Genomic DNA, 18,611 nt, shown 5'->3' with positions numbered 1-18,611 from the left:
TGAGGTCGGCTCAGTGCTCATCAGTCACATCTCTTCTCTGTGTATTTGTCAGGTCGGGTAGACATTGACCTGAATAACACAGCAACATTGATGTCTATGAGATAACGCCCTTGGGGCATGCAGGTTCCTAAACTCCTCCTTTGATGTGTATCATCTCATATTTAAAAACCTGAACATATAGAGGATTCACACTGAGCATATTGGGCATCAAGCGCTGTGAGTAAACATTCTTGGCTTAGTTTTCAAATTACTTAAACTGGAATTTTTGGGGGGTCAACAGTGTATCAGGTAAGATTTTATTTCTAAGTTGGGCTGAGAGACAAATGTTTTAATGCTCATGCTGACATTAATTTTAGCTTTAATAGCTCCAGAATGAATGTGGTACATAAATTTGGCTTGGGAGCACAAACAACCACTTGGTCGATGATTAACACGTTAATTTTCCAGTTAGAAGTGTCACAGAAATATGCTGGTCATTATAGGAGTATTTTCAGTTAACTGTTGTGATACCTACAAATATCATAATACTGTAATAATTCTCACCACAAAATTTTAAAAACATCAATATATCATGCATACCATTCAGATGACAGTGTAATTTATAATTGGATTGTGATAAATATCAGATTACTGATGTCATGCATCTTTTTTATCACCCGCTGGCCGAATGCCGAAGGGGATTAGGTCGTGTTGATTTCCGTCTGTCTGTCCATATAAGCATTCTGAAATCAACTCCTCTCACATTTTGAAGACAGATTTCATGAAACTTGGTACAAGTCCTTGTTATAGGTTGATAACACGCATATTGTCATATTGTTCGAATTGGGCCCATTTTACCAGCATTATGGTGCTTGATTAACAAATCTAGACTCCATCAGTTTCATGAGTGAGTCTGCATTCTGAAATCACCTCCTCTCACTTTTTTATTAGGAATTTTGCAAAACTTGGTATAGTTCCTTGTTATAGGTTGGTAATACGCATATTGTTATATTGTACAAGATTGACTCATTTTGGCAGAGTTATGGCCCTTGATTAACGAACCTAGACACTGCAAGTTTTAAAAGTGGGTGTCTGAATTCTGACATCACATACCTTGAAATCTTATCGCAATGTAGCAAACACTACCAAAGCAACAGTTTCCAGTGGGGGATATTGTGCTGTCAGAGCACTCTTGTTTGTTTGTTTGCTTTTAACCACACTTTTTCAGTGGTTTTCACATCGGATGGGCAAAAACATAAAAAGTGGAGAAATTGGGATTTGAAGCACTTAGCGCTACTAGCTAGTAGCAATGTCTGTGCTGACTGTCATTGATTGTGGCTTGACAAACGAAAGAATCAAAAGACACAAAGATGACAGTGGTAGTCAGATGTTTAATGACCGTCATGTGGAACTTAGAAATATCAAAGGTTGTGAAGCCTGAAGCAGGGTTGGGCAGCAGTATGAGATTCTCAGTGACTGCTGTGTGCTTCTTCAGGAGAAGTAAAGTCAACGGGATGCGGTTGTATTGGAAGTTATGGATTTATTATCTGTTACTTAGTTTGTCCAGTCTGGCTTACACTTATTGAATGTATTTTTAACGCTTGCTGCACCAGTTCGAGCACAACCAGAAGTACGGGTGTTGTTGTTCCCTCTACGTTGGCCTGGATGTGACTGTATGCGGAGGGGAGATTTACATTGCAGGAAACCCAAATTTAAAGATCAGAAGTCTTTAAAATGTGTTTAAGTTACATAATAACTTCTCACAGCAGTAATACCGTGAAAAAGATTACCAAAAACACAGGGAGTGATGTCAGGTATAAATCCTCAGCAAATGCAGTCATGGTGTTGATTCAATTGCTTGGATCTGCTTGTTCATAGGTTATGGTTAAGTCAATCAATCAATCAACTTTTTTCTTATATAGCGCCAAATCACAACAAACAGTTGCCCCAAGGCGCTTTATATTGTAAGGCAAGGCCATACAATAAATATGAAAAACCCCAACGGTCAAAACGACCCCCTATGAGCAAGCACTTGGCCACAGTGGGAAGGAAAAACTCCCTTTTAACAGGAAGAAACCTCCAGCAGAACCAGGCTCAGGGAGGGGCAGTCTTCTGCTGAGACTGGTTGGGGCTGAGGGAAAGAACCAGGAAAAAGACATGCCGAGAAGGGGGGCAGAGATCGATCACTAATGATTAAATGCAGAGTGATGCATACGGAGCAAAACGAGAAAGAAACAGTGCATCATGGGAACCCCCCACAGTCTACGTCTAAAGCAACATAACCAAGGGATGGTCCAGGGTCACCCGATCCAGCCCTAACTATAAGCCTTAGCGAAAAGGAAAGTTTTAAGCCTAATCTTAAAAGTAGAGAGGGTATCTGTCTCCCTGATCTGAATTGGGAGCTGGTTCCACAGGAGAGGAGCCTGAAAGCTGAAGGCTCTGCCTCCCATTCTACTCTTACAAACCCTAGGAACCACAAGTAAGCCCGCAGTCTGAGAGCGAAGCGCTCTAATGGGGTAATATGGTACTACGAGGTCCCTAAGATAAGATGGGACCTGATTATTCAAAACCTTATAAGTAAGAAGAAGAATTTTAAATTCTATTCTAGAATTAACAGGAAGCCAATGAAGAGAGGCCAACACGGGTGAGATATGCTCTCTCCTGCTAGTCCCCGTCAGTACTCTAGCTGCAGCATTCTGAACCAACTGAAGGCTTTTTAGGGAACTTTTAGGACAACCTGATAATAATGAATTACAATAGTCCAGCCTAGAGGAAATAAATGCATGAATTAGTTTTTCAGCATCACTCTGAGACAAGACCTTTCTGATTTTAGAGATATTGCGTAAATGCAAAAAGGCAGTCCTACATATTTGTTTAATATGCGCTTTGAATGACATATCCTGATCAAAAATGACTCCAAGATTTCTCACAGTATTACTAGAGATCAGGGAAATGCCATCCAGAGACACCATGCTTCTAAGATTTGTGGGGCCAAGTACAATAACTTCAGTTTTATCTGAGTTTAAAAGCAGGAAATTAGAGGTCATCCATGTCTTTATGTCTGTAAGACAATCCTGCAGTTTAGCTAATTGGTGTGTATCCTCTGGCTTCATGGATAGATAAAGCTGGGTATCATCTGCGTAACAATGAAAATTTAAGCAATACCGTCTAATAATACTGCCCAAGGGAAGCATGTACAAAGTGAACAAAATTGGTCCTAGCACAGAACCTTGTGGAACTCCATAATTAACTTCAGTCTGTGAAGAAGATTCCCCATTTACATGAACAAACTGTAATCTATTAGACAAATATGATTCAAACCACCGCAGCGCAGTGCCCTTAATACCTATGACATGCTCTAATCTCTGTAATAAAATTTGATGGTCAACAGTATCAAAAGCAGCACTGAGGTCCAACAGAACAAGCACAGAGATAAGTCCACTGTCCGAAGCCATAAGAAGATCATTTGTAACCTTCACTAATGCTGTTTCTGTACTATGATGAATTCTAAAACCTGACAGAAACTCTTCAAATAGACCATTCCTCTGCAGATGATCAGTTAGCTGTTTTACAACTACCCTCTCAAGAATCTTTGAGAGAAAAGGAAGGTTGGAGATTGGCCTATAATTAGCTAAGATAGCTGGGTCAAGTGATGGCTTTTTAAGTAATGGTTTAATTACTGCCACCTTAAAGGCCTGTGGTACATAACCAACTAACAAAGATAGATTGATCATATTTAAGATTGAAGCATTAAATAATGGTAGGACTTCCTTGAGCAGCCTGGCAGGAATGGGGTCTAATAAACATGTTGATGGTTTGGATGAAGTAACTAATGAAAATAACTCAGACAGAACAATCGGAGAGAAAGAGTCTAACCAAATACCGGCATCACTGAAAGCAGCCAAAGATAACGATACATCTTTGGGATGGTTATGAGTAATTTTTTCTCTAATAGTCAAAATTTTGTTAGCAAAGAAAGTCATGAAGTCATTACTAGTTAAAGTTAATGGAATACTCAGCTCAATAGAGCTCTGACTCTTTGTCAGCCTGGCTACAGTGCTGAAAAGAAACCTGGGGTTGTTCTTATTTTCTTCAATTAGTGATGAGTAGAAAGATGTCCTAGCTTTACGGAGGGCTTTTTTATAGAGCAACAAACTCTTTTTCCAGGCTAAGTGAAGATCTTCTAAATTAGTGAGACGCCATTTCCGCTCCAACTTACGGGTTATCTGCTTTAAGCTACAAGTTTGTGAGTTATACCACGGAGTCAGACACTTCTGATTTAAAGCTCTCTTTTTCAGAGGAGCTACAGCATCCAAAGTTGTCTTCAATGAGGATGTAAAACTATTGACGAGATACTCTAACTCCCTTACAGAGTTTAGGTAGCTACTCTGCTCTGTGTTGGTTGGTATATGACATTAGAGAACATAAAGAAGGAATCATATCCTTAAACCTAGTTACAGCGCTTTCTGAAAGACTTCTAGTGTAATGAAACTTATTCCCCACTGCAGGGTAGTCCAACAGGGTAAATGTAAATGTTATTAAAAAATGATCAGACAGAAGGGAGTTTTCAGGGAATACTGTTAAGTCTTCTATTTCCATACCATAAGTCAGAACAAGATCTAAAATATGATTAAAGTGGTGGGTGGACTCATTTACTTTTTGAGCAAAGCCGATAGAGTCTAATAATAGATTAAATGCAGTGTTGAGGCTGTCATTCTCAGCATCTGTGTGGATGTTAAAATCGCCCACTATAATTATCTTATCTGAGCTAAGCACTAAGTCAGACAAAAGGTCTGAAAATTCACAGAGAAACTCACAGTAACGACCAGGTGGACGATAGATAATAACAAATAAAACTGGTTTTTGGGACTTCCAATTTGGATGGACAAGACTAAGAGACAAGCTTTCAAATGAATTAAAGCTCTGTCTAGGTTTTTGATTAATTAATAGGCTGGAATGGAAGATAAGTCATGTAATTTGTCCCAAAGACTGTCCAGTAATCTGTCACTTTATATGTGTGTGTGCGTTGCTCAACAGCAGGACGTCAGTGAGTTCACGCACAAGTTGCTGGACTGGTTGGAGGACGCCTTCCAGATGAAGGCCGAGGAGGACAGGTAACCACACCTGCTGATCACAAGGTCAAAGGCGAGAGAACAGAAGTACCTGAAGCACAAAATAAAATGTACATTGGTTACATATAAAGGAAGCAACAGTGCCACATGTAAACATGCTTGACTATTTTTGGTAGGCAAGGAGAGAAGCCAAAGAACCCCATGGTGGAGCTCTTCTATGGACGCTTTCTTGCTGTCGGTGTCTTGGAAGGTGAGATCATGTCTTTAAATTCAACCCAGTAATAAATGGACGGATGTCTTGAGACGTGCATAAAGAATTGGCATTGTCTTATTGTAGCAGCCAGAAGGCAAGCAGGTTGCCCCTAGTAATGAAAGGTGACCTTGTCTTAATGAGATGCAGTCTGTGAAAGAGAAGAGGCTGCTTGCATTGATTGTGGAAGACCTTGACGACTGATTGACATTGTACTTGTTATGCATGACAACACTGGCTCAGAGCAAACCGCAAATTGGGCCAGAGGACTCTGCTGCTCATAAGTTACCTTAATACTGCACCCCCCCCAGTGTTTTTTGTTTTTTTTGGAGGGGGTGTCTCCTCAGTACTTGATGCAGATACAGTAGCTTTGTGCAGCAGTTTAAGTAATTATGATGAACATGTAACTAATACAAACAAGTGTACACTGGATTCTCCTTCATTTTTAAGTGCTCTGTCTCTTCAAATTTTTGGTCACGAGACACTGCTCCTCTCTAAGCTGTATACCAGTCAGTAGGACAGGTTGAGAGATGCCATTTCTCAAATTGCACCTGCCCTGAACAGGGATGAAAGCACCTTGACATCAGATTTGATTCCCGCACTGCCAGGCAATTCATCGTGCCATTGTGTTCCGCTTTGCCCCGCTGGACGTCACACTATATAAAATAATCATTTTGTAGCCGATGACTCATTTACTCTCAAAACTTGGCTGATGAAACCATTCTCTCATCACTCTCAGAATCACAGAGATATTATCTACAGCTGCAGGTTGTCTCGTGCATGTTGTGCAGTGGAGAACACATTTGGAATCTTGTCTCAAAGGTAATTATTTATAATATACGAGGGCTGTCAATAAAGTATAGGTCCTTTTTATTTTTTTTCAAAAACTATATGGATTTCATTCATATGTTTTTACGTCAGACATGTTTGAACCCTCGTGCGCATGCGTGAGTTTTTCCACGCCTGTCGGTGACGTCATTCACCTGTGAGCACTCCTTGTGGGAGGAGTCATCCAGCCCCTCGTCGGAATTCCTGCCGGCGCGGTGCGGCGGCACAGGAAAAACACCTCCGTGTTGATAACCATTTGTAAAATCCAGGCGGCTTTTGATGGCTTTCAGTGGAGTGAGTATATGAGAAATTGTTTAACAGCTGGACATGTTCCAACTTGTCCTTAAGGCTTCCAACAGAGGTGTTTTTCCTGTGGCGGAGCGTCGCAGCGGCTGCGAGCCGACGCTGCAATCCGTCCGCACGTCTTTCATTAAAAAAATCTCCTTTATCAGTGGAATATCCGGATAAAATGCTGAAACCGACTTCTTCTGAAACTTCTCTGTTCTCTCGCGATGCCCTGGATCAATAGAGCCTGAAATGTGGAGGTTTTCAGCTTGAAACAGGCTGACGACGGCGCCTGAGAGCGCTGCGCGACGTCTCGCACCGTGGGAAGTCCTTAAAGCGACAGTATCACCTCAAAATCTCTCATCAGCCGTTAAAATTTTCACGGAAAACCAGCTTAATTTTTCGAACCGTGTCCACTTCGATGTGTCTCACAGGTTTAGAAAAAATTTTGATCAAACAAAGCGCCAGTCTCTCAGCAACTTCTCAGACAAAGGAATTCCGACGAGGGGCTGGATGACTCCTCCCACAAGGAGTGCTCACAGGCGAATGACGTCACCGACAGGCGTGGAAAAACTCACGCATGAGCACGAGGGTTCAAGCATGTCTAACGTAAAAACATGAATGAAATCCATATAGTTTTTGAAAAAAATAAAAAGGACCTATACTTTATTGACAGACCTCGTGTATATATATATTGTAATACAGTAGTGTTCAGAATAATAGTAGTGCTATGTGACTAAAAAGATTAATCCAGGTTTTAAGTATATTTCTTATTGTTACATGGGAAACAAGGTACCAGTAGATTCAGTAGATTCTCACAAATCCAACAAGACCAAGCATTCATGATATGCACACTCTTAAGGCTATGAAATTGGGCATTTAGTAAAAAAAAAAAAAAAAAAAAAGCAGAAAAGGGGGTGTTCACGATAATAGTAGTGTGGCATCCAGTCAGTGATTTCGTCAATTTTGTGGAGCAAACAGGTATGAATCAGGTGTCCCCTATTTAAGGATGAAGCCAGCACCTGTTGAACATGCCTTTCTCTTTAAAAGCCTGAGGAAAATGGGACGTTCAAGACATTGTTCAGAAGAACAGCGTAGTTTGATTAAAAAGTTGATTGGAGAGGGGAAAACTTATACGTGAGTGCAAAAAATTATAGGCTGTTCATCTACAATGATCTCCAATGCTTTAAAATGGACAAAACAACCAGAGACACGTGGAAGAAAACGGAAAACAACCATCAAAATGGATAGAAGAATAACCAGAATGGCAAAGGCTCACCCATTGATCAGCTCCAGGATGATCAAAGACAGTCTGGAGTTACCTGTAAGTGCTGTGACAGTTATAGGACGCCTGTGTGAAGCTAATTTATTTGCAAGAATCTCCCGCAAAGTCCCTCTATTAAATAAAAGACGTGCAGAAGAGGTTACAATTTGCCAAAGAACACATGAACTGGCCTAAAGAGAAATGGGGGAATATTTTGTGGACTGATGAGAGTAAAATTGTTCTTTTTGGATCCAAGGGCCGCAGACAGTTTGTGAGACGACCCCCAAACTCTGAATTCAAGCCACAGTTCACAGTGAAGACAGTGAAGCATGGTGGTGCAAGCATCATGATATGGGCATGTTTCTCCTACTATGGTGTTGGGCCTATATATCACATACCAGGTATCATGGATCAGTTTTGATGTGTCAGAATACTTGAAGAGGTCATGTTGCCTTATGCTGAAGAGGTCATGCCCTTGAAATGGGTGTTTCAACAAGACAATGACCCCAAGCACACTCGTAAACGAGCAAAATCTTGGTTCCAAACCAACAAAATTAATGCCTCGCAGATGTGAAGAAATTATGAAAAACTGTGGTTATACAACTAAATACTAGTTTAGTGATTCACAGGATTGCTAAAAAAAAAAAAAAAGCAGTTTGAACATAATAGTTTTGAGTTTGTAGCATCAACAGCAGATGCTACTATTATTGTGAACACCCCCTTTTCTACTTTTTTTTTTTTACTAAAAGCCCAATTTCATAGCCTTAAGAGTGTGCATATCATGAATGCTTGGTCTTGTTGGATTTGTGAGAATCTACTGAATCTACTGGTACCTTGTTTCCCATGTAACAATAAGAAATATATTCAAAACCTGGATTAATCTTTTTAGTCACATAGCACTACTATTATTCTGAACACTACTGTACATTGATAAAAGTTACATTTTCATTCCTTCCCATGAGTTAGATAATGTATCTGTAAAATTATGTTTATTATAGATGTAACATCTCGTCATAATCGTTTCAATCCCCTGCACACGACACGCTTTGACACACAGTGTTTTCAAATATGTTGCGCAGTGTTCACGACTAGTTCACGAAATTACTGTGTGCCGCTGCACACATTTCACGCAGTTTATGGTGCATTTACTCATTGGCATGCCAGATTTTGTGCCAGTGCAAGGATAATTCCTGCAAGTGTCAAGGTGCCCTAAGACTCCTTTTTGTGTCAGTATGTTAAATGAGCCATCCCATTGTGTTTCAGACAGAATGTATTGTCATGGGGTACGTCCATACTCTGAATGAACATCAAATACAGACTACAGTTTCTTAATTAGTTGTATAAACAAAAAAGAAGTGGTATAAGGTTTACTTAAGCCTTTAGAATTGTGCGTTTAAGATCACACGATGGGCAGAAACATGCTGTTCTGAAAGGCCTTTTCTCTCATCTTTAAAGATTTGACTACATAAAAAGTCACACAGCCTTTGCTGTCAATGTTCTTTCACTTGACTCAATAAAAATGAGCATTTGTGTTCCTGCATCTACACTTTGTTTTTCTTACTAAATTCCACAGGTGAGAAATTTGAAAACACAGAGATGTTTGGCCAGTACCCCCTGCAGGTTAATGGCTTCAAGGATCTCCATGAGTGTCTTGAGGCAGCAATGATAGAAGGCGAGATCGAGTCCCTGCACTCAGCGGAGAACTCTGCAAAGTCTGGACAAGAGGTCAGTGTCTATGCCAACTGATCTCAGTAAGTGAGTGCAGAAACACGAGCGTGTACACTTCTGTTCAAGTGTTCCTCATGTTACAGTTAAGCAATACGAATCATACTTTGCCCTGCTACAGCTCGGTGGGTTTTTGCTGTTTTGTTTTTTTTAGTGAGGAAGCCTTCCTGATAATGTCCATGTCCACAATGTTTAAGAGCTTCTGAAGTGTTTAGCTTGGTATTAAGGTGATATCACTCTGCATTTATAGTCAAGTGGATTTTCAACCACTGTGTTGTACTTGTAAAAACTGTGCCAAAAAGGGCACAATAGGAATATAAAAAATGACATTAACAGAATAACTAATAGAAAACACACAACTTTAGCAACTCTGCTTTGTCCTAAAACACTGCACCCAATTTTCACAGGATAGATCATTCGGATACATGTTTTGATAGAAAAACACATTACAAACACTAATCATGCGCTCCAACCTTTTAACAAAGAAACATGAGTAGAACGCAACACCGTGCAGAGATACATTCACGTACGTGTTAATGCAACTGTCATTGTGACTTTGAGTGTTATGCCATTTTTTTCCAAGTAATTGTTGCTCACCCTGTCTGCACAGGTCCTTTTCCAAACCAGAAACTTCCCGATGCCTTTCAATTCCCATCTATTCAATACCACAGAGCTGTGCACATTGTGTTTCAGTTTGACATGTGACACACTGGTTGATCTCTTAATATGCCCATAAGTAACAAACAGGGTAGATCCAAACTTTGCACTTTGCACCCTCATTTGCAGTCAGTTTAATGATGAGGAAAGACTGTGACAAGGGCTTGAATGCGTACATCATATCAAAGTTTGTGCACTGTGCATCTGGATGATGCAGATGGTGGCTCATGTAGCTAAAGCATGGATCTGTTAAATGGATCAAGGTTCACGTGGAAAGTACAACAAAACGCAACCACCAATTATTCATAAAGACTTTTACAGTTACTTTTTAGACCAGGGCTATTCAACTGGCGGCCCGCGGGCCAAAACAAGCCCTCTAATAAATTTGGACCGGCCTGCGGCCCATCTAACCATAAATAATAATAAATACATGATCAAAAGCTGCTACGGATTTTGGCCCATTCCTCCACACAGATTTTCTCTAGATCAGCCAGGTTACTGGGCTGTCGCTGTGAAACACGGAGTTTGAGCTCCCTCCAAAGATTTTCTTTTGGGTTTAGGTCTGGAGACTGACTTGGCCACTCCAGAACATTGATATGCTTCTTACAGAGCCACTCCTTGGTTACCCTGGCTTTGTGCTTCGGGTCATTGTCATGTTGGAAGACCCATCCACGACCCATCTTCAATGCTCTAACTGAGGGAAGGAGGTTGTTCCCCAAAATCTCTCAATACATGGCCCCAGTCATCCTCTCCTTAGTACAGTGCAGTCGTCCTTTCCCATGTGCAGAAAAACACCCCCAAAGCACGATGCTTCCACCCCCATGCTTCACAGTAGGGACGGTGTTTTTGGGATGGTACTCAGCATTCTTCTTCCTCCAAACACGACAAGTGGAATTAAGACCAAAAAGTTCTGTTTTGGTCTCATCTGACCACATAACTTTCTCCCATGACTCTTCTGGATCATCCAAATGGTTATGGGCAAACTTAAGACAGGTCTGGACGTGTGCTGATTTAAGCAGGGGAACCTTCCGTGCCATGCATGATTTTAACCCATGATGTCTTAGTGTATTACCCACAGTAACCTTGGAAACAGTGGTGCCGGCTCTCTTCAGGTCATTGACCAGCTCCTCCCGTGCAGTTCTCGGCTGATTCCTCACCTTTCTTAGGATCATTGGTACGCCACGAGGTGGGATCTTCCATGGAGCCCCAGTCTGAGGGAGATTGACAGTCATGTTTAGATTCTTCCATTTTCTAATAATTGCTCCAACAGTTGATCTTTTTTCACCAAGCTGCTTGGCAGTTGCCCCGTAGCCCTTTCCAGCCTTGTGGAGGTCTACAATTTTGTCTCTGGTGTCTTTTTACAGCTCTTTGGTCTTAGCCATGTTAGTAGTTGGAGTCTTACTGATTGTGTGGGGTGGACAGGTGTCTTTATGCAGCTAATGACCTCAAATAGGTGCTTCTAATTTGGAATAATAAGTGGAGTGGAGGTGGACTTTTTAGAGGCGGACTAACAGGTCTTTGAGGGTCAGAATTTTTGCTGATTGGCGGGTGTTGAAATACTTATTTGCAGCAGTAACATGCAAATAAATTATTTAAAAAAAAATACATTGTGATTTCCATTTTTTTTTTTTTTTTTTTTGCATTATGTCTCTCACAGTGGACATGCACCTAAGATGAAAATTTTAGACCCCTCCATGATTTCTAATTGGGAGAACTTGCAAAATCGCAAGATGTTCAAATACTCAACGTATTCAACGTACTCAAGTACTCAACGTGACTGGAAGCCACACCCTCATAATACAATGTTACTAGACGCCAATTTATGATTCCTGCTGTGTTCCATTGTTCCCGAAGTATAAATCACGCAGGATTTTTTTATACCATGTACACAATGCAGTGAAACTACACATGCAAAGAGCACAGGAAAAAAAAAATGCTGATTGCAGCCTGACTGGAGCTGCAGCTCCTTGCTCTTAAATTCTCTCACAACTGTGTTTAAATAAAGTCCATAAAAGTCCTGCTCACAAACTGAATGCCAGAGACAGGACCTGTCCACATCCAGTATAACTCCAGACATCTCCACATTTATACACAGACAGTTTGTTCGCGCGTGCACAGCTCGTGGTCAAAGGAAGAAAGATAAACTATAACAGAAATCACAGCGCAGCCCTGCACAACATAAACTAGAACAAATATAAACTAGAAGAGAAATCAGAGTGCACAGTCTGTCTGCAGCTGAGTCTGTCTGCAGCTGAGTCTGCACTCTCACCTACTCTCTGCTCCCCGCACCTGACGCAGACATTACTGCGTCGTCATGACGCCGCAGGAAGCAACTCGAAGCAGCCCTGGTGTGAAAGGGGCTTTAGCCACAGACATTTTTGAGACTCTTCTAACTCAGTTGAAGAAAGCTGAATTCATGTCGTTGGCTGTGGATGAGTCAACTGGCAACTCGGATACCGCACAATGTTGTTTGTATGTGCGTTTTTTCAACAGTGACTGTTTCAAGGAGGATCTGTTGGGCCTAATTCCACTGGAAGGGCAAACAGGGGAAATAATTTTCCAAAACGGTCAAAGGAGGAAACATAAACTATAATAGAACTCAGAGCGGAGACCTGCAGTTCAGCACAAGAACAAATATAAACTAGAAGAGAAATCACAGTGCACAGTCTGGCTGCAGCCAAACTGTGCACTGTGATTTCTCTGTGCAGAGAACTTGCAGGCTGCGTTCTCACCTCCTCTCTGCCCCCTGCTACGTGCACCTGACGCAAATATTCCTGCGTCGTCATGACGCAACTGAAAGTGGGCCCCGTGTGAAAGGGGCTTTAGGGATGTGCTGATCCAGATTTTTTTGGCTTCCGAGCCGATATTTTAAATGTTTAGTCTATCCGATACCTATTTTGAAAGCATTAAAAACACAACCATTATTACTTCACAGTTTTTGTTTTGCTTGACAATGACCAACAATATTGCTTGGCTTTCATAAGAAACAGCTTCTATTTTGCTTGAACATGACCAACAATATTGCTTGATTTTTGTAACAAACAGCTTCTGAGTCTGAGACATCTGAGCTCAACATTCAATATCAGTTTTGCACCAGCCAGGAAACTTTAACTTACCCCCAATCTCAGTTCTCTTTTGTACCCCTTCCCCTTGGCCGTACCCCTACCCCTTTAAAACAAGGGGTAAGGTGAAGGGGTATGCCTCTAGCCCTATGAATTGAGACACCCCTCCGCCTTAGGAGAAAAAAAAAAAACTGCTGGTGTCAAACTGCCGTCTTCACTGTTTGTTAACATGGCAACCGAAATGCAACTTGTTGCAGTAGCCTGTTTGCTCTTTTATTTTCTCGCCTTTCTGCATCAGTGGAAAGAAATAGAAGAAGTCGCAGATTTCTTTAACGCATTGCAATTGTCATGTTAATTAATTTAATTAATTTGTAATTTATAATAATAATAATAATAGAGTATTAATAATTAATTGATTAGTAATTTATTAATGTTAATGATACTAGTAATTAATCAATAATAATAATTAATATTCTTTGATTAATCATTATTTGATTGATTAGTAATTAAAATAATTTGATAATTTATTAATTTATATAGCGCCAAATCACGACTAATCGCCTCAAGGCGCTTCACAAACATCATTTAAAAGCAGAATAAAATGAAATAAGATTAAAACACAATGAAAATTTTTAAAACATAAGTAAAAGAAGTAAAATAATAAAAAAGACACACAGTCATATAAAATACTAATGATAAAACAGGAAAACAGTTTATTTATTTAAAATAAATAAACACGAAATATATCAGTCTGTGAGCAATGAATGTATACATTATACAAGTTTCACTTTTTGAATGGAATTACTGAAATAAATCAACTTTTTCATGATATTCTAATTATATGACCAGCACCTGTATGTATGCTTTGGGCTGCATCTTGTTCGGTTAATATTTCTTTTTCAAATTCTCCCATTTTTTGCATCCAGCTCTATTTCCTTTAGAAATTTCCTTGACAAATAATAGCAGTCTATTAGGACGTCAGGTTATGTGTTACACATATACATGTGCATCTGTATATATTTTCCAACTTATTTCCATTGATGAAACTTGTCCTCATTTTCTGACTGTAGTTTTCTCTGGGCCCCTCCCCAATCGGACCGGGAGTGACATGTTTAGCCGCATGTTCTCCTTGAATTGCTGGCTGTCTGAGTGGTGTCCAAAAAATGAGGTGGGCTTCATAGATAATTGGCAAAGCTTCTGGGGAAAACCTGGTCTTGTTAGGAGAGACGGCATCCATCCCACTTTGGATGGAGCAGCTCTCATTTCTAGAAATCTGGCCAATTTTCTTAAATCCTCCAAACCGTGACTATCCAGGGTTGGGACCAGGAAGCAGAGTTGTAGTCTTACACACCTCTCTGCAGCTTCTCTCCCCCTGCCATCCCCTCATTACCCCATCCCCGTAGAGACGGTGTCTGCTCCCAGACCACCAATAACCAGCAAAAATCTATTTAAGCATAAAAATTCAAAAAGAAAAAATAATATAGCATCTTCAACTGCACCACAGACTAAAACAGTTAAATGTGGTCTATTAAACATTAGGTCTCTCTCTTCTAAGTCCCTGTTGGTAATGATATAATAATTGATCAACATATTGATTATTCTGCCTTACAGAAACCTGGTTACAGCAGGATGAATATGTTAGTTTAAATGAGTCAACACCCCCGAGTCACACTAACTGCCAGAACGCTCGTAGCACGGGCCGGGGCGGAGGATTAGCAGCAATCTTCCATTCCAGCTTATTAATTAATCCAAAACCCAGACAGAGCTTTAATTCATTTGAAAGCTTGACTCTTAGTCTTGTCCATCCAAATTGGAAGTCCCAAAAACCAGTTTTATTTGTTATTATCTATCGTCCACCTGGTCGTTACTGTGAGTTTCTCTATGAATTTTCAGACCTTTTGTCTGACTTAGTGCTTAGCTCAGATAAGATAATTATAGTGGGCGATTTTAACATCCACACAGATGCTGAGAATGACAGCCTCAACACTGCATTTAATCTATTATTAGACTCTATTGGCTTTGCTCAAAATGTAAATGAGTCCACCCACCACTTTAATCATATCTTAGATCTTGTTCTGACTTATGTTATGGAAATAGAAGACTTAACAGTATTCCCTGAAAACTCCCTTCTGTCTGATCATTTCTTAATAACATTTACATTTACTCTGATGGACTACCCAGCAGTGGGGAATAAGTTTCATTACACTAGAAGTCTTTCAGAAAGCGCTGTAACTAGGTTTAAGGATATGATTCCTTCTTTATGTTCTCTAATGCCATATACCAACACAGTGCAGAGTAGCTACCTAAACTCTGTAAGTGAGATAGAGTATCTCGTCAATAGTTTTACATCCTCATTGAAGACAACTTTGGATGCTGTAGCTCCTCTGAAAAAGAGAGCTTTAAATCAGAAGTGCCTGACTCCGTGGTATAACTCACAAACTCGTAGCTTAAAGCAGATAACCCGTAAGTTGGAGAGGAAATGGCGTCTCACTAATTTAGAAGATCTTCACTTAGCCTGGAAAAAGAGTCTGTTGCTCTATAAAAAAAGCCCTCCGTAAAGCTAGGACATCTTTCTACTCATCACTAATTGAATAAAATAAGAACAACCCCAGGTTTCTTTTCAGCACTGTAGCCAGGCTGACAAAGAGTCAGAGCTCTGTTGAGCTGAGTATTCCATTAACTTTAACTAGTAATGACTTCATGACTTTCTTTGCTAACAAAATTTTAACTATTAGAGAAAAAATTACTCATAACCATCCCAAAGACGTATCGTTATCTTTGGCTGCTTTCAGTGATGCCGGTATTTGGTTAGACTCTTTCTCTCCGATTGTTCTGTCTGAGTTATTTTCATTAGTTACTTCATCCAAACCATCAACATGTTTATTAGACCCCATTCCTACCAGGCTGCTCAAGGAAGCCCTACCATTATTTAATGCTTCAATCTTAAATATGATCAATCTATCTTTGTTAGTTGGCTATGTACCACAGGCTTTTAAGGTGGCAGTAATTAAACCATTACTTAAAAAGCCATCACTTGACCCAGCTATCTTAGCTAATTATAGACCAATCTCCAACCTTCCTTTTCTCTCAAAAATTCTTGAAAGGGTAGTTGTAAAACAGCTAACTGATCATCTGCAGAGGAATGGTCTATTTGAAGAGTTTCAGTCAGGTTTTAGAATTCATCATAGTACAGAAACAGCATTAGTGAAGGTTACAAATGATCTTCTTATGGCCTCGGACAGTGGACTCATCTCTGTGCTTGTTCTGTTAGACCTCAGTGCTGCTTTTGATACTGTTGACCATAAAATTTTATTACAGAGATTAGAGCATACCATAGGTATTAAAGGCACTGCGCTGCGGTGGTTTGAATCATATTTGTCTAGTAGATTACAATTTGTTCATGTAAATGGGGAATCTTCTTCACAAACTAAAGTTAATTATGGAGTTCCACAAGGTTCTGTGCTAGGACCAATTTTATTCACTTTATACATGCTTCCCTTAGGCAGTATTATTAGACGGTATTGCTTAAATTTTCATTGTTATGCAGATGATACCCAGCTTTATCTAGCCATGAAGCCAGAGCACACACACCAATTAGCTAAACTGCAGGACTGTCTTACAGACATAAAGACATGGATGACCTCTAATTTCCTGCTTTTAAACTCAGATAAAACTGAAGTTATTGTACTTGGCCCCACAAATCTTAGAAACATGGTGTCTAACCAGATCCTTACTGTGGATGGCATTACCCTGACCTCTAGTAATACTGTGAGAAATCTTGGAGTCATTTTTGATCAGGATATGTCATTCAAAGCGCATATTAAACAAATATGTAGGACTGCTTTTTTGCATTTACGCAATATCTCTAAAATTAGAAAGGTCTTGTCTCAGAGTGATGCTGAAAAACTAATTCATGCATTTATTTCCTCTAGGCTGGACTATTGTAATTCATTATTATCAGGTTGTCCTAAAAGTTCCCTAAAAAGCCTTCAGTTAATTCAAAATGCTGCAGCTAGAGTACTAACGGGGACTAGAAGGAGAGAGCATATCTCACCCATATTGGCCTCTCTTCATTGGCTTCCTGTTAATTCTAGAATAGAATTTAAAATTCTTCTTCTTACTTATAAGGTTTTGAATAATCAGGTCCCATCTTATCTTAGGGACCTCGTAGTACCATATCACCCCAATAGAGCGCTTCGCTCTCAGACTGCAGGCTTACTTGTAGTTCCTAGGGTTTGTAGGAGTAGAATGGGAGGCAGAGCCTTCAGCTTTCAGGCTCCTCTCCTGTGGAACCAGCTCCCAATTCAGATCAGGGAGACAGACACCCTCTCTACTTTTAAGATTAGGCTTAAAACTTTCCTTTTTGCTAAAGCTTATAGTTAGGGCTGGATCAGGTGACCCTGAACCATCCCTTAGTTATGCTGCTATAGACGTAGACTGCTGGGGGGTTCCCATGATGCACTGTTTCTTTCTCTTTTTGCTCTGTATGCACCACTCTGCATTTAATCATTAGTGATCGATCTCTGCTCCCCTCCACAGCATGTCTTTTTCCTGGTTCTCTCCCTCAGCCCCAACCAGTCCCAGCAGAAGACTGCCCCTCCCTGAGCCTGGTTCTGCTGGAGGTTTCTTCCTGTTAAAAGGGAGTTTTTCCTTCCCACTGTAGCCAAGTGCTTGCTCACAGGGGGTCGTTTTGACCGTTGGGGTTTTACATAATTATTGTATGGCCTTGCCTTACAATATAAAGCGCCTTGGGGCAACTGTTTGTTGTGATTTGGCGCTATATAAAAAAAAAATTAATTGAATTGAAAGCTTATTAGGAGACTAGTGTGTTCAGGGCTCCTGTTTGTTAAATACTAAATACTGAATACACACACGTTACAGACCTTGAAATCCAACTGCAGGGATTGATATTGTACAAAGATTTATGAACATACAAATTAACATGCTTATCCTTTATCATGATTTTCTCCATTGTGAGATATAAAAGTGTCTTATTGTAGTGTTCGTGTGCATGTGCATTATAACGCCTCAGCACACGAGCGATGTTACGATATTCTTCAGAACAACAGTATACGCAACATGCATCCAGCAGCATACACGTTGCTGTCATAGACAACTGCCTGTGAAGTTTTTTGGCAAGTTATAACTTTCTAAACAGCGTAATTTGTAATGAAAGCCGCTTCATTTGTGCGGCTCTTTCGGCGCCATGTTTGTTTTTTCGGAGACAGCAGTAAGCTCCTCCTACCCCTCCAAACGGAGTGTGCATCCAGATTCACTCCAAACGGAGGGGTTTGTAGCCCTCCGCCTCGCTACTAAAAGAGAATTGAGACACCCCTCCGTCTCTCGTGCCTGCGCAAAACAGAGGGGAAGGGGTAAGGGGAAGGGCCAAGGGGTAGAATTGAGACTCAACCTTAAACTTGACTTGAACTGGTCTAACAGTGCTGTCTGTTTACTGTTAAACTTCTTTTAATCACTTTGAATGAACTTTT

The 18,611-nt window shown here is 40.3% G+C and overlaps 1 protein-coding gene and 1 long non-coding RNA gene across 6 annotated transcripts in view; one reads left to right on the top strand and one right to left on the bottom strand.

The window, feature by feature from the left end:
* usp25 (ubiquitin specific peptidase 25) overlaps window positions 1-18,611 on the top strand; it is a 102,289-nt gene that overhangs the window by 47,279 nt on the left and 36,399 nt on the right. For all 5 annotated transcript variants that reach the window (XM_034178937.1, XM_034178940.1, XM_034178939.1 and 2 more), the window contains exons 8-10: window positions 5,017-5,093; window positions 5,228-5,301; window positions 9,252-9,403. In XM_034178937.1, the coding sequence (XP_034034828.1) occupies window positions 5,017-5,093; window positions 5,228-5,301; window positions 9,252-9,403 (303 nt within the window). The remainder of the gene's footprint in view (window positions 1-5,016; window positions 5,094-5,227; window positions 5,302-9,251; window positions 9,404-18,611) is intronic.
* LOC117517785 lies at window positions 127-10,509 on the bottom strand. Its single transcript, XR_004562831.1, has 3 exons — window positions 10,380-10,509; window positions 4,766-4,772; window positions 127-138 (listed from the first exon to the last, which is right to left on the bottom strand). It is a non-coding gene; the product is annotated as an uncharacterized LOC117517785 (long non-coding RNA).

This window comes from Thalassophryne amazonica, chromosome 9 (genome assembly GCF_902500255.1).
Source record: "Thalassophryne amazonica chromosome 9, fThaAma1.1, whole genome shotgun sequence".
NCBI classification, from domain to species: Eukaryota; Metazoa; Chordata; class Actinopteri; order Batrachoidiformes; family Batrachoididae; genus Thalassophryne; species Thalassophryne amazonica.
The sequence above is the reverse complement of the archived record's forward strand: the minus strand, read 5'-3'. Positions and strand labels throughout refer to the sequence as shown.